We start from the raw sequence: 26,310 nt of genomic DNA, 5'->3' as shown, positions 1-26,310 counted from the left end.
AGCTGGGTTAGGCTCCCGGGGGTCACTAGCTGCTGGGGAGGGGGGTGGTGTGTGCAAGGCCCCGTGTGAACACACTGGGTGTGCAAATGTCATGCAAGCCATGCCAACCCCATGGGCAGGCTGTGCAAGCCCTGTGCAAAGGCTGTGCAAAATCCACAAGTGCTGTGCAAGGTGTGCAAATGGCTTCAGGCCTGGCCATCCAGCGTGCATGGGACAAGAATTTGTTGGGGTGGGGTTTTCTTGGGATGGTGTCCTGGGAGTGCCGTCTGTGCCTCTGCACAGTGTGTGTGTACATACCGAGCAAAGCCGCTGGTTGGCATTAGAAACCTGCTCACAATGCGGTGACAGGACACCTGTAAAATTACAGCAGAAAGAAATCCAAGAGGCTGCAGAGACAAATGCTCGTGAGAAGCGATTGTTTCAGGGGGGGAGAAGAAGAAAAAAAAGCCATGTTTGTTTTGGCGAAACACCTACATTCCTTCAAATAAATCATCGCAGCGCTTGTTTTTGTATTTGCGGAGAAATCGCAACAGACATAACCAGGGACTTAAGAGACTTGAAATAACATCCTAGCAAATACCCCACTTTGTTATTTTAATCGAGACCCAAGGAAACATCTGAATTTTACCAAGGAAACCCTCAGGGCGAGGGAAAACATCAGCCCGCAGCGCGGCTGGGTCTTTGTTTTGCTCCGGTGTCGGACTCCCGAGGCGGAATTACCGGGGCCGATGGAGGCTCGGGCCAGCCCGGGGCATCTCGGAGCGGTGCGGGAGGAGCCCGGGCCACGGGGCTGCCCCACAGCGGGTCGCTCCGGCTCCCCCGGCCGCTGTCCGGCCCCGCCGCCGGCATCACCCCCGCGGGCCAGTGTCGGGGAAAGGGGTCTGCCCGAAACATGGGGTGCGGTTCCTCCGTTCGAAACAGAGCCGGGACAGCCCCATCTCCAGTGTAGGACCGGGACCCCCGCCTCAGTACGGGGCGCTGAGTGACCCGCTCCAATACGGGGAGAAGTTTCCCGGTCCAGTCTTCGGTGGTCTCCCGGTCAGTCCCCGTTTCGAAATTTGACCCCTGCAAACAGAAGTGGTGGTGCCCCCCAACCTCCCGCCATCCGAACTGGGGTCACCTTCCACAGTCAAACACAGCCCCATTCCAAGCCACAGCCAGGCTGAGGTGACGCCTTGGCACGGGGCTGTGGGACGCGGCTCCCCCCGCCAAACGAGGGGTGCGGGTGCCCCCACCGGGGGCGGGCCCGGGGCCTAGAGGGATCTCTCACCTGCCGGGGGACACGGGGCGGGATCCGATGGAGGGTCCGAGGGTTCCTCACCTGGCGGAGGAGGCGGGGCGAGGTCCAGAGGGGTTCCGGGGGTCTCTCACCTGCTGGGACAGGCGGGGCGAGGTCCAAGGGAGGATCCGGGGGATCTCTCCGCTGTCGTGGCGGGCGGGGCGGAGCTCGAGGGGTGACCGGGGGGTCTCTCACCTGCCAGGACGGATGGGGCGGGCCCGAGGGGTGTCCGGAGGTGTCTCTCACCTGCCGGGGCGGGCGGGGCGGGCGCGGGCGGCGCTGGGACGGGGAGGGGCGAGCGGCCGGCAGGGGGCGCCCCCGGGCGGCGGGCGGCCGCGGCCGCGGCGGTGGCGGCGGCGGCGGCGGCGGCGAAGACGATGTTCAAAAGCGGGCGGGGAGCGGCGGCGGCAGCAGCTCCGCGCCGAGCCCCGGGCCGCCGCCATGCGCCTCCGCGCCGCCGCCGCCGCCCTCTGCCTCTGCCTGCTGGGCGCCTGCCGCCTTCGCCGCGGGCTGGAGGCCGCCGCCGTGCGCGGCCCGTCGGCGGCCGCTCCCCAGCGACCCTCGGCAGCCGCGCCTTCCTCCGCCTCCTCCTCCTCCGCCGCCGCCGCCTCCCCCTTCTCCTCCCCGCCGCGGAGGGACGGGGCTCTCCGTAACGGCACGGTGGTGCCGCATCATTACATGGTGGCCCTGTACCAGCGCCTGGCCGCCCGCCGCGCCCCCGGCCGCCGCGCCGACACCGTGACGGGCTTCGCGGAGCGGGCGCGCAGCGGTGAGTGCCGGGCAGCCGCGGCCGGGCCGGCGAACGCGGAACGACCGCCCCTCCGGGACTCCGCCGTCGGGCGGGAGAGAAGTCGATGCTTGGGCTTCGGAATGCGCTTGGGAATGGGGATGCTGCTCGGAGATGGAGACGGTGCACGGGTGTGGGAATCGTACTCCTGTGTGCCTGTGGGGATGGATACACGGGGTTGTGCATCACTCTGAGCGTGAGTTTGGGGACGTGGTGGCACATGGAGAGGATGCTCGCATGTTGGTCCGAGCACGGGGCTGTTCCCGGGATAGGATTGTGCGTTGGTTGGGGAATGGTGTGGGATTGTGCGCTGGTTTCCGCACGGGGTGGTTGCAGGGGATGGAGCTTCACGGGATAGGGGCATCCCGGTTGTTTAACGGGAACGAAGCCGTGCGCGAATCTCAGCGTGGCACTGGGGGCGAGGACAGGGCTGGGAGTGGGATTGTGCGTGAGCATACGATGAGGAGGGCTGACGATGGGGACAGCAAAAGGTTTGTGCCTGGCACCGGTGAAGGGATTGGTGGAGATGAGCGTGGCGCAGAGCGGGGCTCTGGGGTGGCGATGGGGGGTCGGCGACACGCAGTCGGTGTCGAGGGTGGCGCTTGGTGCTGGGGATGCGGTTCGGGACGGGGCGAGCGGCGGTGCGGGGCTCTCGGGACCTGCCGCCACCTGATGCGGGGCCGGGCCGTGCGGCGCACTTTGAGAGCAGCTTCTCCGCGCCGCATCCCCCGTCCTGCCAGAGCCTTTGCAGCCCGAAAAACTCCGCGGGGCACCGCGACGGGCCGGGCCGGGCCAGGGAGGGAGCGCAGCCGCAGTGTCCCGGGGGGTGCTCGGTCCCGAGCGGCCGCGGCGCTCCGGAGCGACTGGGTTAGCAATTTCTGCAGGGAGCGACTCCGCTAACGCCGCCGGCTGAGCTCGGCATCGCGGTCCCCGTCCCTCTCTTCGCCCTCTTTTGCCCTCTTCATACCCGCAAATCTAATAATAATAATCAAATGCACATACGCACCTAATAATAAACTTTTAACAAATACATGTATATATGTACTTCGCGCCCTGCCGGCCAAGTGCGCACGGCTGAGGGGGAAAAAAATAATACATTCCTGATCGAATAAAATGAAAAGGCAAACTGAAAAGCAGCGCCAGCCGCACCCCGTCCCTGTCGCTGGCGGGAGAGCCCCTCCAGTCCCATTCCCGCACCCCCCAGCCCCATTCCCACACCCAGAAGGGGCCGTATCCTTTGCGGGAGGAGGTTTACTGGAAGCTGATGGGGAAACGTCGGGGGAGCGAGGCGGGACCGGGAGGAGGATGCTGCGGTGGGAGGGTGGGCAGTGCTCGGCTTGTGAGTGCTGGGCGAAAGCTGAGCACAGGTCCTGGGAAGTTTCAGCGCAAAACGAAACCAGATGAACTCTTCAAAGGGATCTCCTTATCTGCTCTTATCTGCTTCTCATAGGAATTTTAGATCTGCTTTTCAAATAGTAATTTTAAGAACCATAATGAATAACAATAATAATAGTACCGTTAATGATAATAATAGCAGCAGCAGCCAATGATAGGGAGAAGCAGTTTCTTTCCCCCGGCGGGCGGTGCAGGCTGTGCCCAGCGGCGCTGCGGGAAGGGGGATCGGGCAGGCCCTGACGTAGCGGATCGGGGCGCTCCGGTCACAGCAGAGATGTGTGCAGCATGCCCAGGTCAGGTTTCTCGTTAACGAGGGAGAAAACAAAAAAACCAACCCTCCCAGGACTCAATTCATCTCTTCTTCCCAGCACCACCTCCTTTGGTGCTTCTTTTTAATTCACATTGAGTATGTTTATTCATTGCTAGAAACTGCACAAGTCTGTGTCAGGTCTTTGAAAGCACTAAAAGTAGCGCCGAACTGAGGCTGGGCTCGCTTTCAGCCGCTGTGGGTGCCTCTGTCAGACCTGTGTGCCTGTGCCTGTCTGCGAGGGGAAAGTGGAATTTCTAACAGCATGTGTATGTGAGTGACATTTGGGGCAGAAGAAATAGGTGACAAACTGCCAATTGGGGGTGGTAATGTGCTGCACAGGTTCAGGTGTGGCTTTCGTGCCAAAACAGAATAGTGGTGCATCTGGGGTTACTGGAACACCTGGGAGGAAGCAGAGAAGCCTCCTCAGGATGTGGAGAAGAGTGCTGATGAGAAGCCAATTGTTTGAATTGATTCCTCTCTCCCTCTGCACCTTCTCCTTCCCATTTGTTTTCGGTGCCCCCAGGCAGAGTGACGCTCCTGAATGCAGGACACACAGCCTGTGTTCCGCTGGGATGCTCAGGAAGCCGTGCTGCACAGCGACATCTCCCTCATTACCTCTGCGTCCCTTGCACCTCCCTAATGAGAGCTTGGCTTTGGCTTGCTGATATTGAAATCTTTTTTTCCTTTTTTTTTTTTTTTCCTCTCCGTGTTATCTCTTCCAGATGCCTCCCCGTCGGCCTCGGAGCAGCGGTACCTCTTTGACATCTCCAGCCTGCCTGAGGCAGAGGAGGTGACGGGCGCGGAGCTGCGGATCCTGCGCTCGGTGCCCGAGAACCGGAGCCTGGCGCTGTCCGCCGAGGGCTCCTTCCACCGCCTCCTGCTCGCCGCCTGCCCCGCCCGGGACGGCGAGGAGCCCCGGCTGCTGGACTCCCGCGCCGCGGACCTTCTGGACGCGGGCTCCTCCCGATGGGAGGTGTTTGATGTCCGGGAGGCCTTGCGGGCCCGGAGGGAGAGCTCGGCCTCGGGGCAGCTGCTGTGCTTCCAGCTGCGGGTGGTGTCGGACGGCTCGGGGCAGGCGCTGCCCCCCGGGCAGCTGGGCTTCGGCAAGCCCCGGCCTCAGCCCCACGAGCGGGCCCTGCTCGTGGCCTTCTCCCGCACGCAGAGGAAGGAGAACCTCTTCAAGGAGATCCGGGATAAGATCAAGGCCCTGGGCAGCCCCCCCTTCCTGGAGCCCCCCGATCCCGGGCAGGAGGCGTTCCTGAGGCGCAGGAAGAGGAGGACCACCACTGCGGCCCGCTCCGGGGGCAGAGGCCACGGCAAGAAGGCCAAGACGCGCTGCAGCAGGAAGCCCCTGCACGTGAACTTCAAGGAGCTGGGCTGGGATGACTGGATCATCGCCCCCCTGGATTACGAGGCCTACCACTGCGAGGGGGTCTGCGACTTCCCGCTGCGCTCCCACCTGGAGCCCACCAACCACGCCATCATCCAGACCCTGATGAACTCCATGGACCCCGAGTCCACCCCCCCGAGCTGCTGCGTGCCCTCCAAGCTCAGCCCCATCAGCATCCTCTACATTGACTCTGGGAACAACGTGGTTTACAAACAGTACGAGGACATGGTCGTGGAGACGTGTGGCTGCAGGTAGCAATTTCTGCAGCTCTCCCTATCCCTCCTGGCCTTGCTCAGCAGCCCTGCCCATTTTATATATATATATAAATATAAATATATATATATAAAATATATATATAGATATATACACACGTACACATTTTGGTGTGTGCCTTTCCAAAAGCCAAGCTCAGAGCAGGTGTCCCCTGTCTTCCCTGGGCCACCCTGGCCATGACCCCAGGAGGGATGGCGTTGTCCCTCTGAGACTGAGGCTGCCACCATCTCTGTGCCTTGGGAATGTCTCCCCAGCCTCTGAGCTCTGCCTGATACACTTGGTCTGCCTACGTGGAGCTGACAACTTCTTTCCCAAATGTTTTGGAAAATGTCTAGCCAAAATTGTCTTGGCCAGAATGATGACCTGGGGTGGGGGGAGGTGGAGTGGTGTCTGCAGCAGAGGGATCAGGTCAGCATCACCCTCTGGCTGTGGCAGTGGGATGGAGGTGAGATAGGAATGCTCTTTGCTTTGAGTCAAATGAGTTTTTCTGGCAGTCTTCAAATTGCTGCCCTGAGTTTCCTGATGGAAAAATAAGAGATCCCTGGGGGAAGGCAGGGGGTGGAGAACCTGTGGCTGTCATGGGCTGTAATCACTTGGTGCAGGCCTGTTTGCAGTGGGGAGAGGCTTGTGAGTCTGCTGGCAGAGACAGGAAAGAGGGAGAACCAGAGGCTAAAAGAGTCAGGAGTGAAGCAGAGCTTGTGCTCTTACAAAGATGGGAGTGGCCCTGGGAGGCGTTAGCTGGGGGTGCCTCCACTCCACATGGTCAGAAGCGCTGGCTTTGCTGTCTGTGTCTAGCAGGAGGTACTGGTGGGTGAGTCCCCTCCCTTTCCTGCACAAAACTGTGTTTCCAAGGCATCCTGGGAGCCCAGCATCAGGCCTGCAAGTCACACAGCCATCCTGAGCCTGTCTGGAGAGAAACAAAGGTCCCAGGTTCCCTAGGGAAGAGCCATTTTGCTCGGGTTCTTCTCTTTCCAAATAATCTCTATAAAAGCACTAAGCTCCACCCTGTCTTCCTTTGGCATCGATTTCCCAGGGAGCTGTGTCCCTCCCTGGAGTGCTGGCTGCTCCCTGCTCCATTAAGGGAGCTGGATCCTCCAGGAGCAGACCTTTCCCATGCCGAGGGCTGAGTGCTACCCTCAGGGACTGCTATGCTAAGTGGGCTGCTTTGACATGTGCTGAAAGGGTTTCAGTAACTCAGGAGCTGAGTTAATAAATGACCTTTAAACCAGAGAACCTCTTCATCCATGCCAGGGTGTGCTTTGGATGCTGGGAGGCTTTTCTGCTGCACCTCAGTGGGTTTTGGTACCAAACTGTGGCTTGGCTTAGACCAGAGATGTGTTTGCACAGATTTTGTGTTTGATGGTTTGTTTTTTTCTTGTGGCCAGGGTGTTGGTGTGTAAGCATCAGTGCTTATTAGTGATGGGAGTTTGCCTTTGGAGGAGGTAAATCCCTGCTGGAAGCATGGGGCTTTTCCTACATAAATCCAGTTGTCCTCCATGGCAGGGGTGTTCTGCTGGGAGGGCTGAGCCTGGCCAGGGCAGAGAGGGGGTCACCTCAAAGAACTCTGCTGAGATCCAATTGATTTCAAAGATCAGAAAAGCCTTGGTGAGGTTCAACAGCCCCTTCCCCCCAAGTGCATCAGTAGGAGGTGAATGTGTCCATGGAAAACAGTGACAGATCCACTGGGATAACCCCCAGCCTCCCTCCATCCCTGCCCACAGAGCCTGCTCTGCATCCTCAGACTGGGGCTGGTGGCAGCTCAGGGGAGAAAGTGTGGGGCCCATAAGTTTCATGTACCCCCTTGACACCTGCAGAGCTCCGCTGGCCTTACATCCATGCATCCAAGAGGAAAACCCATGTCCCTACCTCAGCATGCATGTAAATATACGCTAATGATGTACCTCCCTCCAGGGGCCCAGGGGCATGCTGAGAGATGGAGATGGGGGGAAGAGGAAGGATCAGGTCCATGCCGTGCGTTTTCTCCCTGTCAGCATTTGGGGAGGTCCCTGAGTGGGTGAGGAGGGGTCAGCACGAGGGTTTGTGGATTTCCTCCTCCCTTTGGCTTCAGCACAGCTGGCTGGGGAAGGAGGTTGGCACAGCAGTGCTCGAGCTGCCAGATTCCACATCAGTTATAAAGTTACCAAGCTTTGAAAGTACCTAATTTTTCAATTGCCTTTGGTTGTTTGATAGTTTTTCTCACTCCTGAGACAATTTTTTTAAAATTATTTTGTTTCCTTTACCCCCTCCCCTTCCTCCAAATATTTGTGGTGAGGGTTCATGGGCAGTTCACATCCAAGGAAGATATATGTAGCTCCTGGCAGCCCCTACTGGCTGGTGGCTCTTGTGAGCCTTCACCAAAAAGGTGTCCTGAGACCTGCTCCTGTGGCACTGTGTCCCAGGGGTGGTAATGCCAGTGGCTCCCAGTTCTTGTGGGTATTTTTCATCCAGAGTTGCAGGGAACAGACAGATGTCACCCACCTCAGGTCTGGAGGTGGCTGATGGAGAGCAGGGTGACAGGGTGGGTCTTGCAACTCTTCACCCCAGCCCCAGTTCTGGGGCAGTGCCCACTGCTGGGGCTTTTGTCCTGAGCCCAGTGATGGCTTTGCTGGTGCTGGGGACAAAAGCAGTGGCTCAGTTGCTGCAGTTCCGTGGCCTGGAGCACAAGGATAAACGAGAGGAGAAGATCTGGGGGAAGCACAGATGTTGCTGCTGCTGGCAGTGATGCTGTCCATGGTTTCACCATTGGGAACCCAGCCTGGCTCTCCTGGCTGGGGCACCCCTGGACAGGAGTGTTTGGTGGGGGAGCAAAGCTCATCCCCCGAGAGGAGCCCAGAGGTGCTGGGCCTGTGCCATGTGTGCCAAGTGCCTCCTGTTCCTTTCCCGGGCAAACAACCTCTGGAGGACAAGGGAGGGCAAAGGATGGAGTTGGCTCCTCTTTCTGCTTCTCTAAGGAGCCAGGGGCGGCAGCTCCCTGCCTGGGGCTGCTCCAGAGGGATGGGAATGAGCAGGGCAGGGCTGGAGGAGAGTGGAGCTGGGGGCTTGGGTGGGGAACTGTGCTGCTCCCCGCAGCGAGCTGCAGGGCTTGGCTCTCACATTGCTCCTTGCTCCCAGGGAGAATTTCCAGAGCAAAAGCCACCACTGTCCTCTTTATGAATCCCTGCATGATGACTGCAAGGGCTGCCTCTCCATCCCCAGGCACATTTGGAGGTTGCACCAAACAGTGGGATTAGTCTTCGGCAGCAACCATCAGAGCCATTTCAGGTGTGTAGAGATTTAGGTTAAATATTCAGGGAAAAAAGTCACAGAAAGAGTTGTAAAGCTCTGCCCAGGGAATTGTAGTCACCATCCCTGGAAGTGTTCAAAAAGTGTGTGGATATGGCACTTGAGGAGACGGTTTAATGGTGAATTTGCTGATGAAGTGGGGTTGATGGTAGGGACATGGTCTTCTCCAGCGTTAATTATTGCATGATTCTGAATGGGAGTGGTGGGTGTGAAAGCCTTTCCCAGGCTCTCTCAGCTGAGTTGTTGCAGCCCTGCACTGTTGGGGCAACACAGGGATGTGTGAGTAGAGGCCATGGAGCAGTGAATCCTGCCTTTGGAGAGGGTGGTGGGGCACTGGCTGCAGGATAGGGGTGGCCCAGCCCAGCCCCCATCCCTGGAGCTGCTTCTCCAAAGAACATCACGCTCTAATGCCAAAGGAAAGGCCCAGAAAAATGTATTTCTGATCAGTTGCCTCCTGCCTGAGCTGATTTTTGGGCACATGTAAACTTTATAATTATGAGACTAGAGGTTGAACATGGACAAATATTAATTCAGCAGTCTCAGAGTGATTTTAATGGATAATTATAGGTTCTCAATCTGCAGTATTTATACAACCTTTCCAGTTAAAAAAAAAATCCAAACAGTTTCCATGCAGTGCATATTCTCCTGGAAGATTTGTTTGACCTTGAGCACCATTTTTATCTGCAGGATATAATTACAGTGAAACTAGAAATATTAAGCATTTGAAAAGGACTGTGTATCCATGCTTAACTGGCTCTCTCCTCTCTGACATGGGAATGTAATTGCACAGGAGTAGGGAAACTTGCAGAGTGATCTCATTTGAATTAGAAGCACTGGGGCTGGGATCTGGGGAACTTGCCCAGTTGGGACAGGGACTGACTGGTGTGTGTGCCTTATCTGGGGGTTCTTTGAGTTTGTGCTCAAGCCATTGCCTTCAGGAACAGTCAGAAGCAAAATTGCTTTATGCCCTGTTTAACCCTGGTCACCAGGGGTGCTTCTGGCCTAGAAATACTTCCCAAGAATCACAGATTTTTTTTTTTTTAAGGAAAAATTTATTTTTAATTCTCTTAAAATAGGAGGCTTTTCTAACCATGTGTCACCCCCCTTTTTTTTCTTTTACATCATGCTTCAAATCCAGTGATAGGAGGGAAATCAGTATCCTCTGGCAAAGAGGATTCATATGGAAAAGGGCTTGATGTAGCTTCATCCTGGCACAGCTGCATTGATCCCAGTGGCCTCACTCCTGATCAGCACTGGCAGATGGAGCCACATCCTCTTTGCCAGTTGGCTGATGGTTGGCATACGCATGAGGAAAAGGCTGCAAGGGCAAAATCCAGTTCTGGTTAAAAGCAAACCCCAAGCCTTGAACCTTCTGCTCAAGTTTGAGTGCCAGTGGCTCCTGAGTGTGTTGGTTTTTAACCCAGCCCTTGGCTGCATGGGTTTTAACCCATGGATTTTAACCCAGCCCTTGGCTGCACAGCTCTCACTGGGCAGTGATTTATCCATCACACTCCCCTTGCAAAACCAGCAGCTCCTTTTGCAGTTTAAGCCCTTATCCCGCAGGCACTAAAGTGGTATTTGGGGAGAGTCACCTGTGCTGGCCCCCATGGAGCAGCACACACACACACACCCTGCTGCTGGCAGGGAGGGGACCGGAGAGGCTGGGGCATCCCTTGGGAGTCCTGGGAATGCAGGTGCCAAGGGCTGCATCCAGGGAAAAGGAGCAGAGCACCTTGGAGGCTGAGGGGCTGCCATGGCTTTGCTTCCAGCCTTAACAGGAGTTTTTTGTCATGATTGTATCAATGGCAGTGTTTGTAGTTCCATCAAAACCCCAGGATCCACGTTAAGGGGGCAGATACATCATAAATGCCAGCCCAGCTCATGCTTGTGTTGGGCTAAAACTGCTGGGAAATGCTGTGGTTTCCTGCTGAGCATGGAAATCCATGCTGGGTTCTGAAATCCAAGTGCCTTTTTTTTTTTTTATCTGTGCTGGGGCAGCAGGGCCATGTACCAGGGAGGAAAACCCAAAAAGCCTCTGTGGGGTAATGGCAGTGAGAGCCTGGGCGTTGCACAGAGGCAGCCACCTGGAATGGGGCTGTGTGCCCCACATCTGGATGTGACAGATGAGCAGAGCAAAGGGCTGTCCCATGGACCTGGTTGGGCAGTTCCACCAAATCACTTCCCGTGTCCCCTCTCCTGGGTGCAGCTGGAGTTCTGGGGTGAGTTTTGGGTGAGTTTTTGTCTCTTCACATCATGCTCTGAGGGGTAGGTGAGGGGATGGGAAGACCTGTGTGGGAAAAAGCAAGGTCTTTGAGAGCAGTGTGACTCTGCTCATGACCAGCAGGTGCTGTGTGTCCCAGTGGCCTCAGAGCAGCTCCCTTGGCATCAGGGGTCCCTTTGTGTGGGGTCAGAATGGAGATGCAGGGTGGCAGGAGCAGAGCCTAGCAGTGTCCCCACTGTGGGAGTGTGTCCTCCATGGAAACACAATGAGGAAAGGAGCTGGGGAATGCCTGTTCCATGGGTGGGGTGCTGCTGATGGTCAGGAGCTTGTGAATTTGTGTGGGAGGGGGAGAGCTTTTTGTCTCTCCTATCTTTGAATTAATGGTTGGTGCAAGAGTGAGATGTTCCACCAGGCTGGTGTGAGTGACACCTTCAGTTTTGTCATAAGCTGGTTTATGTCTTCCAAGGTAAAACCAGCTCCATTCAGTCCTTCTAAGCTCTTTGTTCCTAGCATAACATGTTGTGAGGTACATAGAAGTGCAAAGATGTCTCTGAAAATCACTTTATGTCCTACCAGCCAGTGATCTGGGCCTTCAGAAAATGACAGAAAATTTGGAACTCATGCTGGTGTAACCTACTGACCAAGGAGCCCTCCCTGCGTCTTAGAGGATGTTTTGCATCTTTGCACCTCAAGACACAAATATCCCTGTGTCTGCTTTTCACTTTCACTGACTGCAGTCCTCAAACAGCCCCTGAATTTTCTGTGTTGGAGAGGAGCCTGGTACAGGTGGTGGTGGGAAGGAGCATGGGTTGGCTGATGGATGCAACATGTTGGACTCTTGCTCAGTGGATGGACTAGGGTGGGAAGCTTGGGCAGCAGAGCATTTGCATGGAACTGGTATTGAAAAATCTTAAACCAAAGCCTGATCCATCCCCATCCATTCCATGGATGAAACCAGAACACACATTTTCAATGTTTTTTCAGCAGGTTTTGCTCTCCATTTTTCTGTCATCACCACTTAATAGTTCAGTCATACATTTTGTGAGCTCATTTTTCTGCTTTGATACTTGTGCTCGTGCTTTGGGTTTTCAGGATGGGGAGTGTGGAAGCTTGCTGTGGTGTTTGGGGGGGAGGAGGGTGAGGAAGGGAAGGCTGAGGCTCAGCAGCAGGAGGATGTGGTGCAGTCTGTCCCTGTGGTGCAGTCTGTCCCTGTGGTGCAGTCTGTCAGTGCCCCTTTGGGCAGGGGACAGAGAGGGGACAGCTCTGGCAGGGTTGAAGCTGGTGGGAGGAAGGGATCTGCTCACAATGGGTCACACACTCAAGTGTCTTTTTGATGGAAGTTGGGAGTGTTTGGGTCTCTCCTCCCCTTCTCTTTGCCACAATATGAGCCTGTGCTGGTGCCACCCTGGTCTCCACCATCAGAGGAATGAGACCCAGAGGCTGGGCCAAGCCTCCCTGGGAGCTGTGGCATTGGTCCCAGTTTTTGGGGAAATGGTAGCGTTCCATGTGGGGTTTCATTCATTTCCTTGGTGAAGAGAGGGGAGGAGAACAGTAGCGAATAAACAGGAGGCCGAGCTTAGGGCTGTTTTGCTCCCAAGCTGGTCATCCCAGGGAGCTGTGTGCCAGGAATTGCTGAGCACCAAGGGGCTCCCAGGAGCTCAGCCAGCAGCAGCAGTGTGGAACAGCATCCACAGCCAGGAAAAGGGATGGTCACACAGGGACGGGCCAGGCTTTGGTCCTTGAAGGTGCCAGAGTTGCTGTGTAGGAAGTGATCAGCTGGGATGGGCATTTTGTAGGAGCAGCTCACCCTGTCCTTGCCCAGGGAGGAGGTGATCATCGTGCTTACATCCATCCCACCTGCTGTGAGTGATGAGCCTTTAAAGAAATGTCTGAGTTCCTGAGGTGCTGGAGGTGCAGAGCTCCCACATTTCAGCTTCAGCTGAAGCCAGGTTTGTGCAGTGCCTGTGCAAATGGAATCCCACAGCCTGAGGAGCAGCCAGGGGCTGTGCCCACCTGGAGTCACCAGCTCTGTCCAGCTCTGCAGCTCCACTGGGAAAGCTGGTGGAGATGCTGCTCAAAGGAAATGGACACTGGTCTGTGCAGCACAGACCTGCTCTGCTCCTGCTGCTCCCTGCCTCAGATGAAGCAGGGAGCAATGTTTATCCAGTTTGCCCAGTCCCTTTGTATCTCATCACTGTTCTCTGTTTCTGGAGTCAAGTCAACATTTTCTGGAGTTCCTCTGACGAAACGAAACTCTCTGCTGGTCAGTCGTGGTTTTATTTATATGTTCTTTTCTTTGATTAGAAAGGAAAATATCAAAAAATTAAAAAGTTTCCAACAGCTGTATTTCTAGTAGTTATGATTCTTGAAGCAATACTCGTATCCCTGTGTGTGCCTCTGAACTATCCATGTATTTGTGCAGCTTTTTCAGGTCTGGGTGTGTGAAATATCTCTGAAGAAGATAGCTCTGAACGTGATGGTGTAAATGCATTGTTTGTATGTATCTAAAGTTTAAATAGATTGTACATATGGGATTGTAAATGAACTGTAAACAGCAATCTATATTTTCTTGAATATATTATATAGCAGTATATATTTGTTAAATAAATATTCTTGTATACTCTTCAATAACCTTTTTAATATTTTGTACAGATAAGTTTATTAAATATTTTATTGATAAATAGACCTCTGCAAGATTTTCTTTTGATGACTTGTGCTTGTGTCCTAAAACCAGATGTCAAGAGCAGCCTTTGTAAACCACCTTTATTCCCTGGGTTATCTAAGGTGTTAAACCAAAAATGAAATACCCATTCATTTTAAACTGCCTTCCAGGGAAGCCACAGGTATTTTCCAATAAATAAAGTCACAGAACAGTGAGTGTTTGTGATGGATTTATCATCAAATGTACATCCTTTTTCTTCCCCGTGTTTCTGAATAGTGTTCACCTGCCATGATGAGAAGCTATCTAGCTCCAGCCAGCCAGTCAGGATTCCCTCCATTGACTCCATCAACCAGGACAAGAGGAGGCTCCATGGAGACCTCATTGTGGACTTCATTGCCTAAAGGGGGGGTTGTAAAAAAGTGGGAGAGCAACTTTTTACACAGGCAGATAGTGATAGGACAATGGGGAATGGTTTTAAACTAAAAAGGAGAGATCTAGATTGGATATTAGGAGGAAATTCTTTCCTGTCAGGGTGGTGAGGCACTGGAACAGGTTGCCCAGAGCACCTGTGGATGTCCCATCCCTGGAAGTGTTCAAGGACAGGCTGGACTGAGAGTGAGGTGCTTTAGCAGGTGCTCCTGCAATGGACATCACCCAGGTGCCTTGGAGACAGAGAGTGAAGGCAATAGGGATTCTGGCTCTCTCCTACATCCCTAAGCACACAGTACTGTGAACATGCAGGTGTGGAGTAAGGCACATTTGGAGGCATGGAAGGCATCGGGTTTGTGTTTTAGACATAGCAAACCAAACTCAGCTTTCAAGACCCAGAAGAAACGTGGAGAACCAAGCTGGAGTGAAGCATGGTCGTTTCTATTCCCAGTGCACACTGAGTGACTGACCAAGCAGGGCCCACCTTTTGGCCAGTGTTCTGCATCCCCACATGCCCATTTTTTGGTGACACTGGCCAAAGAGGAGATCTTTTGGTAAAGGTTCTCTGGGCAGGGAGGCAGGATGGCATTTTGCCCCTGGCCCACTCTGTGAGCATTTTACAGGAATGTGCTGTCCTAACAAGCTGTTTTCAACAGAGCAGTGAAGGGTGAGAGCAAATGGTTGTTCACAGGCATTGCACCACATCTTCACTGAAACCAGTGGGAGTGGTGGGGTTTGTGTTCAATGGTTTTCACTCCACAGCACTGCAGACTACTCAAGTGATCGACAACATAAACCAGGCAGTTTGTAACTGAAGAGAAATCAAAGGCACAGCAAGGACAGAGGAGATGTCCAAGGTCAAACATGAATACAACAGAAGAAAATGCATAGCATTGGTAAACCAGGACAGGATCTGAATTGGGGCTGAACCATTCTGGATACTTAAAATCCCATGGGTTTACTTTGTGGGTGAAAATACAAGTTCTTTCCTATAATCACCAATGAGTTGCTGTACCCCCTTCACAATGAGAGCATGTTAGGACATCAAAACATTTATGTCCTGAAAATGGCATTCCTGTGTCCTACAAGTTAGATCAGAACAGTGGAATACTTTCCAAATTTTAAGGGTGCTGGTTAGGGAAGAAGACTAGATGAGTCTTACCATTAGGAAAACCCATTTTTCCTAATTCTAAGTCACCTCATCCCATGGATTCCTTCTCAGTGTATGAAGCACAGTATTTCCGAGTCTGGGGGCTTTGTTGATGTTCACAAAGGAGGAGAGCAGGAGGCCCCCCTCATTTCCTCCTTCAGTGTGAATTCCTTCAAACAGGATGGAAAAGATCTTTGAGTGCCTGACTGGCAAACCCTGCAGTCAGGTACATCAGTCAGATATTTTAAACAACACCTGTATTTTATTAGCTGCTGCAAGCACTTTCTGCAACACAACTGTTCTCCTGCAAGCACATTCCTGCAAGAGGCAAAACCCAGGCTGTTGACTATCAGCTCAAGCACTCTCAGAGTTTTTAATGAAATCCCTCCCTGCCTGTCCCATCTGAGCACGAGTGTCAGCCTGTTCCAGAATTTCTGCCTGATGCTACTGAGAGCAGCGATCGCTCCTGGCAGCTGCTTGTGCTGTTACTGCTGGGTCTGCTGCTTGTGCTCAGCCCCCATCAGCTGTTCCAGAAATATATGCTGTTTTAATAGTTCCTGGTCACTCACAAACGCTCTCTGGATCCTTATTTTGTAAATGTGCCAGGAAAGAGAACATTTGCTTGCAAGTGAAGAGCCTCAGAAACTTATTGTAGTTGGGAGTCTGAGCACGACCTGTGACACAGAGTGAAACAAATCTCTTGGGTCTAGTGAGTCTATCCAAACCCAGTAATAGTTTGAGTGACTTTAAAATGATAACATTGAACATCTTGTTTAAAGTCTTTGCTGGCAATTAGCTGGACCAAAGAAAGGGATGGGGGTGGATGCACATATAAACCCATTTTCTGTAAAATAAATACATAAATGACCTCAGCTGCAGAGAAGAGATTATCTGCTGTGGCTCATGTATGCAATCTGTCTCTGTGAGTCAAGAATCTGGTGTTTAGCTTGGAGTCCAACTCCAAATTCTTCACCATAAACACTGGGCAAGCACTCATCCAGCTTCCTGAAGGGACAAGCCTCACTGATCTGCACACTCTATAGCTCATTCAGAGCAGCAAACATGGAGCTGGAAGCAGCAAGGGGAAACTGATTGATTATTTTGGAGAGGCTCTGGATAAAAATGCTTAAGAGAGTCAGGTGCCTACCACCCACAGATTTTCTGTGCACTTGGCAGATGTCTGCATTGCATGTGAAATTTGGGGTCTGGAAAGTATTTTTGTAGATTTTGTATGCATGAAGTAATAAAGGAGCTGAACTAGAACTAAACAAGTTACCAAAACAAAGACTCAAGTTACATTTTACCATAAATTTCTTTATTTTTGTTATTGGAGCTGTGTACTTTTATTAAAAGGTATCGATCTAGCAAAACACTTGCACATGAGTCAAAGTCACTGCACTAGCAGGGTTACTCGTGTGGTGAGAATCAAGCACAGATGTGGATGACGGTGAGTAGGTGCTACAGCTTACAGTCAATATATTTGTGATAGGTTTTCCAAGAATTCTTAAATAGTCTAAAACAGGCAAAAACCACACTGTGTTTTCATGGTAAATTGGCACATTTGGACCACAAGCACTTTTGACACTCTTTTCCTGGGGTGACAATGAACACCACGGGCTTCTGAGGAGCTGGATTCTCACTGTGTGGGATCTGCTCCTCTCAGGAAATACAGCTGTGGAAAGTAGGCCCGTGTGTTTTAGCAATGAACAGAGTAGCAAATTTTCAGATCTTTGCCTTACAGTAACAGCTTCTAGGCAGAAGGTAGCAATTGAATCAATATGGTTTTTATTTTTAATACTAGAGAAAATTCTTTTAAGAAAATTGTAAGGCATTCTTCTGCAGTAGATCTGGTCATCACTGACCAGACCTAATCTCAGTTTAGGTCTTAATGCAGTTAGGATTTAGTATAATGGATTAACTTTTGTATAAAAGGCATACACAAGTCAAGTACAAGTATTGCTAAATTAATTCCTCATACAAAGTATACGCATAATGCACTGTAAACAACTGCTTCTCATAGGTGCTTCAGTTTCCAGGCTGTAGTAGCTGCTTGTCATCTTTGGTTAATGCAAGAATCTGTCTGGTCTCAGGAGATCCACTACAACAGCTGAACTCCCACAAACTGAGTCTTTGTCCATTCCCTGATTCCACATACTTCAAAGAACAAATGTTTTGTTCAACCACACCAATGTGCAGACCAAAACAACCAAGTGAGCTGTGGTTTTTATGCTGCTGACATACAGACAGGTGCACATGTACATGTATGTGTACATTAAAGTATCTCCACCTATGGGCACGTCCTCCCTGGCTCTGCCCCAGGGAAAACCTCAGCCAGCAGATGCAGGGAGCATCTGCCACAAGGCCTTCCAGCTGGGATGATCCCAACATCTGGGGATATCACACACACACATACAACTGTGGACTTCTACAGTGAGCACAAGGATTGTTTTGATCATGACTGAATAAGGACCTGTAAAGATGGAAAGTCCCGTGACTCTCCAATAGGCAGAATCAGTTGCATGGGCAAAGTCTCCTCACTTTGATCGTGTCTGGTTCCTCCCCATGCTGCTGAAACTGTGCTCCCAGTGTTCCTGCTCCACTCATCATGGCCATTTCATTACATGGCAGTGTGATTGGAAATACCACTGGCTAGTCTCAAAAGCTAAACCAGTTTCTGATACAGAGAAGGTCACTTAAATCCGGTGCCAGTCTGCAGGTTTGAAAACTAGTCCCAGATTCCAGGAACTGAACTCTATTACAAGTTGCTCTAAATATTAGTGAAAGGTTCAAGGGGAGTTTAGAGAGCAGTGGAAGGGGTGTGTATAACTGTGTAAGAAAACAAAGCAACTAACTGATCTGGCATCACAGAGAACATTCCCCAATACCATTCTCACATGTATCAAAACTGGTAATAAATCATGTAAGTTAGATACTCAGTGCATCATCTAAATTCATCTTTTTGCAAGGACAGGACCTCCCCTGACTACTCTGTAGTGTTTTGCTTATTTATAAATGTCTTTATGAACTCCACAGGGAGACTTTTTCACAGGTTCATGGCTAGAAAGCTTTTCCTGATTACACTTGGCTCTGTTCCCCTTACTTGCAATATTTTCATTTCTAGCTATTCCCTGCAACTTCTTTTGTTATCACAACTGGTAGGAGGCTTTTTTCTTTTTTTTTTTTTTTTTTTCCATCTGTAAAGGAAAGGGTTCACCAAATGTGAGGAACAGGGAACTTGTCAGCACCATGCAAGGCTCTGGTTCTCAACATTCATGCCATGTCATGGGTGCAGCCATGGCACAGTAACAGATGTTTTCTGATGGGGAACGTACCTAATTTGTGGCTTGGCAGAAAATTTCATACTTCAGTCCTTAGAGCAAAGAACTGAAATTTAGACATGCATCAAAAGTGGTTCAATTCTTTAAAGTTGCTGAGCAAGCACTGTTCTCATGGACTTCATTAGGAGAGCTAGGCCACCTAGAAGTTGTTATACATGGATTCTGCAATCCATTTTAACTTTTAAATACTGGCATTTTTGACCAGTGTACTTTCCCTTCTCTACAGTCAACTGAAAAATGAAACACTTGGCCATGTTCCAGGTAAGAGATCCTTATATATTCCCTTGCTGAGCAGCCACAGATACCTCACAGCATTTCTAATACCCTGTGGAGTCCTGGCAGTGCTCCAAACCCGTGGTGGGACTTGGAGAAACTGCACACCTGATCTCCACATCCTCCCTGAACCCATCCCAAACTCAGCCTGACCACCGACCCCCTCTGACCCAGAGGAGACAAGGTCAGGGCTGCCCAGGACCACTGCCAGGACCCACCCACATGCGGACACTTCTGCAGCAGAGAGTGGAGTGCTGGCAGCTCAGGTACAGTTGCATCAGCATTGTCTAAAGTGCCAGCAGACAATAAATATTCCACCCTTTGCCATGTCTTCCAGAGTCCTGAAGACTCAGGATGAAACTACATAAGCACTGAGTCAATAAAACTATACTTTGGACCAGCCAGTCTCTCTTTAACTTTCTCTAAAACATCTCAATAGAAAACAAGCCATAATCTATAGTAAACAGAAAAAAAAATAAGACAGACTCTCTCACAAAGAAATTTACACGTTCACAAAATAATTACATCTTTTTCTTGTTGATCACTGAATTAGTGTTTATAATTTGGTCAGATCATCCTGTAGCCAGTCTGTGATCATGGCAGCCATCTCCTTGCTGGCATCGAGCACGAAGGCATGGCGGAGCCCCTTCTCACAGAGCCGGATGTCCCCGTCTGGAAAATCCATTTTGATCTCATCATAGTAGTGCTGTGGACACCAGCTGTCTCCAGTTCCATAGTAAAAAATCAGCTAGGAAGAAAAGCACATCAAATAATCAGTGTGGAATGTTACTGATGGAGCAACCAATGCAATAGTTTGGAAATAAACAATGCATCAAATCCTCAGATACACTGTGAGGAATAGTAGACTGGTACTTCTTGGTTGTTTCCAGGTCTGCAGGTATGATGAAGACAATTAAATGCTCTGCAAAACTGTGGAACACAACAGAGGTTTAACTCTGAAAACAGAAATCTGCTGATGAAAGCCTGGCTGACTTAGTAAATTTCTTATTATGGCTCAAAACATGGAGTTGTCCATGAAGTGCCTCCCGCAAGCAGCCCAGCTGTTGTGTTTTTCATAGCTGTTAGCAGTTTTCTGTGTTAGCTTTCCAGCTATTTTAAAAGAGCAATGACCAGGCACAACTTCACCTATATTACATTGCTCAAATCCCCATCCAATGTGACCCTAAATTTTTTGAGGGCTGAGGCATCCACCACCTCTCTGGGCAACCTGTGCCAGTGTCTCAGCACCCTCACTGTGAAAATACCTCCTACCGACAGCCAGTCTGAACTGATCTGCTTTCAGTTTAAAACCAATGCCCCTTGTCCTATTGCAACAGGCCTTGCTAAAAATTTTCTTACATTCCTATTTTTCTTACAGGTCCCTTTAGGTACTGGAAGGTGCTCCAAGGTCTCCTGGAGCCTTCCCTTCTCCAGGCTGAACAATCTCAACTCTCTGTCTTATCCTTGTGAAGCCTGTGTGGAGTGCAGGCACCTCCCGGAGACCAACAAACAACTGTCTTCTGGTTGTAACATGGAACTAAAATTCTGCAAAAGTCCATTTTGCTTTGATTTTGCCCAAATAACCTTGGCTGATGACATACATGAAGCAGGTGCTACCTGTCCTAGAGCCCACCTAAACATGAAAGTTGTAAATTCCAGGAAAATATCATCTTCAGGGAAGTGACTTTTCTCTCTGTCAGAAGCAGTGAATGTCACATTTCCCCAAGTCATCACTTCTCCTCATTTTCAGCTCAACTTTGCCTGCTATAGCTATGCTTTTTGATTTCTATACAGTATATGAGGGGGAATTAGTTTTCTGGGAGAGAGTAAAAAACCTATGGATTTCAGACTGTACAAGAACAAGATTAATGGGGAGCAGTCTTCATACTAAAATGTTCGAATGCAGGTACCAGAAGGATGCTGATTGCTCAACACATCACACACAGCTTGGCCCAATTCCATTATTCACATTTGTTTTATATTTCATTTCTTTACTTCAGTGAATAATTGAGCAATGCTAACATAAATTAGGGGACAAGAAGTTTTCCTTTCATCACAAATATCTTCAATTCCATCATTTTTGTAGCCATGTGGAATATAAATAAATGGACCCACTGGGGTAGAGGTGGGCTAAGAGCCCAGACTGCATTTCACAAACTATTACAAGGTTTTGTCTAACTCACTTTTCTCTTGCTGAAGTTTGCCCAAATCTTGTACATTATTGACTATTGGCTGTATCCAAAATATAGTGTCTCAGTTGCACAGACAGCAACCCTAGTTATACTTCTATTTCCGTGCAAAACATAGAACATAAACCATCCCATATTAACAAACATTACTGGTTTCCTTTGTCACTCACTACTTGCTGAAAACAAGGTGTGTGTTGTTTGCTCTAGCAGAAAATTTCTTTTGATCTTGCCTTCAATTCATCAATCACAAGATATCAAACTAGCAAGAGTTCTTCAGAAATGTAAAATGTCCAGATGCACTCAGGCCTTTTGGAAGCAAAACACCTGACCAAATTATGTTCAACCCTGGGCTCCATTACCAACAGATACAGAACTAAAGATTATGAAACTGAGAGGAAAAAAAAGCAATGCAGCAGCTCCAATTTAATTGAAATGGTTAGATTTTTTGAAAGGCAAGTTACAGAGACTCATCACACAATCATTTAGAAAAAGATGAAAAGCCATTTACACTTACAAAGGTGGATGAAATACTTGGCTTAGTCTGCATAGACTGTGAAATGGGCTGTTCTCCAGGTAGGGTTGTAAACTTGAGAACTCACAGATTTGAAAATGCCTAAATGGAAGATTTATGTGCATTCTTAGCTTGCCCCTGGTATATTTGCATTACAGTTTAATCTTTCACTGCATGATCCAAAGGATCCTTGATTCACTCAATCCACTGACAGGATGATATTCAGCTGATGAGCTGCTATTTGATAGTATTTTTCATTTTAAATTCTGTGTGCGGTCTTGGGATTTATTTACTACATATTTCATGGTTTACAGACAGGATTTATTTTCTTTATGCTCTGCATTCCTCTGGCATGCACTACTACAGGATTCACATGCTCACATTTATTAATTTAGTTTTGCAGCACCTTAGTGGCAATTTTTATCTTCATTTTGCAGGAGGAGCACAGAAATTAATGTCAAACTACATTTATTAATATGAAAGCATGTAGTGTGGAGTGAAACACCTCAAGCTGGTTTTCCAGAGTGTGCAGCATTACACAGTATCAACTGTACTCAAAGAACAGCACTCCTGGACTGCTTTTGCAGGTGTTCTGAAACACTGTTTATCTGTCTGTAATACACATTTCAAGGTCTTAAATGAGATATTCAGAAAAATGAGAACAAACTGTGACTACCTATGAAAAATATTGATGACTCCACCAAGAGGCTATTCTCTTAAAAGTTTAGGTGCCTTTACCATCAGCTTACTCCCTTTTACTTCAACAGGCATTTTACCCCTTCTGCCACAGAGGAGCTTGTACATCCAGCATGCTGTCTCCTCCATTACACATCTCTTTTGGTTAATGAAGGAAGAAAAAGGAAAATGGATGTTTTAATGAAAGATCAGTGCTGCATACTTACACAAAAGGTGTCTGAATTGAGGTCAGTGCTCCCCAGCTGTGAAATGCTTGGTAATGCAGCTGGTTTTAGCAGAACCTGTGTGTACCGTCTGCTGGGCTTTGAGGAGGTAAACCAAACCTCAGCTATTTCACATGTGGCACCTACAAGTGCTGCCAACAGTGTCAACAACTCCAGATTTGCTGCTTTAGGCCTCTGTTCCTTAAGGTCATGGTGCAATTGAAAGAAGCAGCACTGTCAGCTTCTGGCCAGAGGAGCATGGGACACCTTCCTCCTGCTGTCACATTGGAGGCATCCAGCACAGAAATTAATGATTTAGTTTGGAAACCTACGGTGTGTTTTTGAAGCAAACGTCCAGTTTGTCCATCTTTACCATACTTTGGTTACCATACTTTGGACCACATGGAGTCCTTCCAACTGAAACTAAAACAAAGATGCTCTTCAGGATCACACTTAAAAACCTCCAGTCACCAATGGACATTTAGTCAACTGTTGGTACCTCAGGACCTGGAACACCAGGTCCTCACTACTTACTATCCATCTCTACAAATTCTTTTATGTTGTTCTGCTTCTGTTCTTAAGGCAAACACAGTAAATGGCATCTGCTGAGAACAAGAACAGTAAGATTTTGGAAATTTAGGTTCCATTCCAACCAGAAAAGGGCAGAACTTTTACCAACTACTGGTCTTGTTGTCCAGTCATTTGCTCACTCTTTACAGGTGACGTTCTGTGACCCTTTCTGGTCTCAAGACTGCCCTACACCCACTTTGGTTCTTTATTTTAGTTTTATTCTCCATATCTCATTATTTCCAATTGGTACTACTTCTGCTTCTTGTTCTAGTCCCCCATTCTTGCCCTGCAAAGTCCAGATTTTAGTCTCCTTGGTCCTCCACCTTGGTTTGAGTCCCCACTCCAACTCTAGTTGTTTTTTCTAGAGCCTCTACTCCCAGCACTGTTCCTCAAGCATCTCTCAGAGCAGCAGTTGTTCCTGTCAGCAGGGCTGGGTTCAGTTCAGCACAAAAACATCTATGCACAGGTGACTGTACTGTGGTGTTTACACATGTACCAGGCACCACAATTTCCATCACGCATTCAGGAAAGATGGCTTTGCTCGGGTAGTTCCAATCCACCACATCCTGTAGCATCAGAAGCTTTCCTTTGGCCAAACAAACAGAGCCTTTGGTTCTTCCTGCCTCCTCCTCCTGCTCCTTTCTGTTTGCTGCTCCCTCACTAGTTACCTCTTTACTACTCAGCATGTGTCTCCTCTACATTGGAAAGAGAACCTTCCCTCTCCAAGCTAGGAACTGCCACCATGAGAAAACAGTGCATTTTCCCTGAGCTTTATTTGCAGACATTGTAGAATCCTTTGGATTGAAACAGAACCAGTCAAGGTAGGACAGACACGTGTGTCATACATGCAACTAAGTAAGGTTTGTGTCTGTTATAATCAACTAAGAATAGTTTTTAAACAAGATTTGGGTAACTTGATGCTGCAGTTATTTTTTCTGCTTATTTCATGTGCAGGTGTTGGTGTGTGCACTCTGTCCATGTGCCCACACCTGCACATCCAAAACTTTACAGAAGTGGTTTTTAATTTCAAATTCTTCCTTATTACTGGATTATGAGAAAGAGCAAGACTGCAACCAAGGTGTAAATTTTCAGTGATCCAGATGTTGGTACAGGGCCTAGGAAACCTGACAGCTACTTGACTGCCATTTATGAGATTGACCATCTCCTTGTGAATAACAAAATGTATCTGCTCTTTGCCTCTGTCACACACAGACAAGAAATACACAGATTTTAAAACTTCCCCCTCTTTCCTAATACATTTAAACAGCACAATTTTAGATATATTTAAATGAAAGTTTCCAGAATCCATCTTGCCATCTTAATTTTAACACCAGGAGCTTTGCTATTGGAGCAGGCAGGCAGGAATAATTAACAAACCATGTGTAACCAGAGGCACATGGGATCTCCATTAATGTAGGGAACACTGGCATGCACTATATGGCCTGCACGGATCTGTAAAATGCGTATTTTCCTGTGGATGGTGGATGGCTGTAAAGACATCCTGAGTCAGCACAACCACGGCACCAGCAATGGAAAGCTGCTGCCAATCCAAGCATTCAGAAATGATGAGTCAGGCCCCCAAAATAATTAGACTAGCTTAAAAATAAACAGATTTGCAAAACAATAAATAGGAAGTTCTTTCTGGCTTTGCTGTGGGCTAAACTTTTCAATATTTGCATTTTTTTAAACTTTTCTGCCATGAGGGTGAGAGGATTATCTTTTATACTTTTTCAATATTGAATGGTGAGACTTCCAGGTATTCCTGACTCAGAAGGGAAATGGCACCTACCACTGGACATGACAAAGACTTTATGATTCCTGATGCAATATCCTGCTTGCTAGGAGTGAGTAAAACATGTCCTCCTTCAGGATCTGCTGATCCTGAAGGCACAGTGAAGGGCACGTGGGATGTCTTTGCCAGCCATTTCAATGCTGCATTTGAAATAGTTATGCAATTTCTAAACTCCAAATAGCTTTAAAATAACAGCAGTATTCTTAGATGATGATTTATCATTAAATGGCTCAGAAGTATTTTCAGCCTTAACTTCTGTAAAATAAAACACAAGTCCAAATAGTGCTCCGTCAGCCTCATACCCTGTAATATGATATTTGTACTCTGACACTGCACAATGATGGCAGCTGCTAAGTAAACATCAGAAGGGTCTGAGATTTGTATCAACAGGATGTTTACATTTTAAAGAGTTTCTAAGAAAATAATAAAGATTTCCTGCAGTTGACTCCATTGGCACTTGTTATAGTATGTATGACAGTTCACAGAAGTGAATTACAGAGAGATTTCTTTTCTGCCTCTTCTGTAACTGTCAAAGACCAGCACTGAAAAAAAAAGTTAAAATATATTAATTGAATTTTTTCTATTTCTCCGGAATGTGGTGCATGTTGTAACAAATTTAGGATCTTATTACATGGGCAGGCACCACTGCAGCTGATGGCCAAAGTGAAGGACTGATCTCTGTGGATATAAAGGAGTGGCATATGTGCAATAGCAGGACTGCCCCAGTGGCCTTGCTGAAATCCTTGTCTCTGATACATTCACATTTTATCAGTATTACTCCCACATGCATTCACTGACTGCTCCAGCAGCTTCTCTCTGGGTGACATCTCTCAACAGTAACCAGTTTTATTTGTTCTTGGATGAAAACTAGTTTAAAAGGCATTATCCCAGAATCACTTCTAGTTTCAACCAAGGTTTATAGAAAATTACTTAGTTCTCTGGAATTATGAAAGTGTCTCCACCTTATCCTGCCAAAAGAATAGGGGAACAGACTGGTTTGGGACATACTTTTTTAAAATTTGCTTCAGTTGTACTTTGGCTTCTGGGAATTCAAAGAGCTGGCATTGCCTTAGGAAGCCCTAAATGCTTTGGGATATGGTTCTCTGAGATACCATCTCTTTCCCTTGTGATGCTGCCATGGTTGAGATCAGCCAGTTTGATGGTAAGGTCCTGGGGAACTTACTTCTCAGCTTGTTTTATCAGAACTGGGTTTTCTCAGCTTTCCAAGGGCAGTATGAAGCCCAGTGTTTTCAGCTGGACTGTTTGGAGAAAAGGCAGTTGACAATCTAGGGTCCTGATGCTCTTTTTAAATACCCACCTGTAGGACCTGCAGTGAAGGTGTAATGGGTAGCTCAAGTGCTTGTGCTGAGTTTATTTAACATAATGGTGGCCAGTGTTGTTAAGCCAGCATAAATAAAAAACAAAATCAGCTTCCCTGTCTGGAAAGGACGTGCAGAAACATTTTACTATGAGAAAAATTAGGATGCAATCCCTTAGATAGGGCCCAATGTAGTGGCTATTTTGCATGTGATTCCAGGTGTGTGAGGGCTCTCCCCAGTG

The 26,310-nt window shown here is 49.0% G+C and overlaps 2 protein-coding genes across 2 annotated transcripts in view; one reads left to right on the top strand and one right to left on the bottom strand.

Annotated features, from left to right (window-relative positions):
• Positions 1–1,476: 1,476 nt before the first annotated feature.
• GDF7 (growth differentiation factor 7) lies at positions 1,477–13,622 on the top strand. Its single transcript, XM_074538037.1, has 2 exons — positions 1,477–2,048; positions 4,494–13,622. Exons 1-2 carry the CDS (start codon positions 1,487–1,489, stop codon positions 5,414–5,416), a joined length of 1,485 nt encoding a protein of 494 aa, XP_074394138.1. The 5' UTR covers positions 1,477–1,486; the 3' UTR covers positions 5,417–13,622.
• Positions 13,623–16,471: 2,849 nt separating this feature from the next.
• The window catches only part of LDAH (lipid droplet associated hydrolase), a 112,069-nt gene continuing 102,230 nt past the window's right edge, over positions 16,472–26,310 (bottom strand). Inside the window, exon 7 of the mRNA XM_074538038.1 lies at positions 16,472–19,537. Coding sequence (XP_074394139.1) covers positions 19,346–19,537 — 192 coding nt within the window. The 3' untranslated portion in view covers positions 16,472–19,345. The remainder of the gene's footprint in view (positions 19,538–26,310) is intronic.

Source organism: Zonotrichia albicollis, chromosome 3 (assembly GCF_047830755.1).
Source record: "Zonotrichia albicollis isolate bZonAlb1 chromosome 3, bZonAlb1.hap1, whole genome shotgun sequence".
Taxonomy (NCBI): Eukaryota; Metazoa; Chordata; class Aves; order Passeriformes; family Passerellidae; genus Zonotrichia; species Zonotrichia albicollis.
This window is presented reverse-complemented; position numbering and strand designations above follow the sequence as displayed.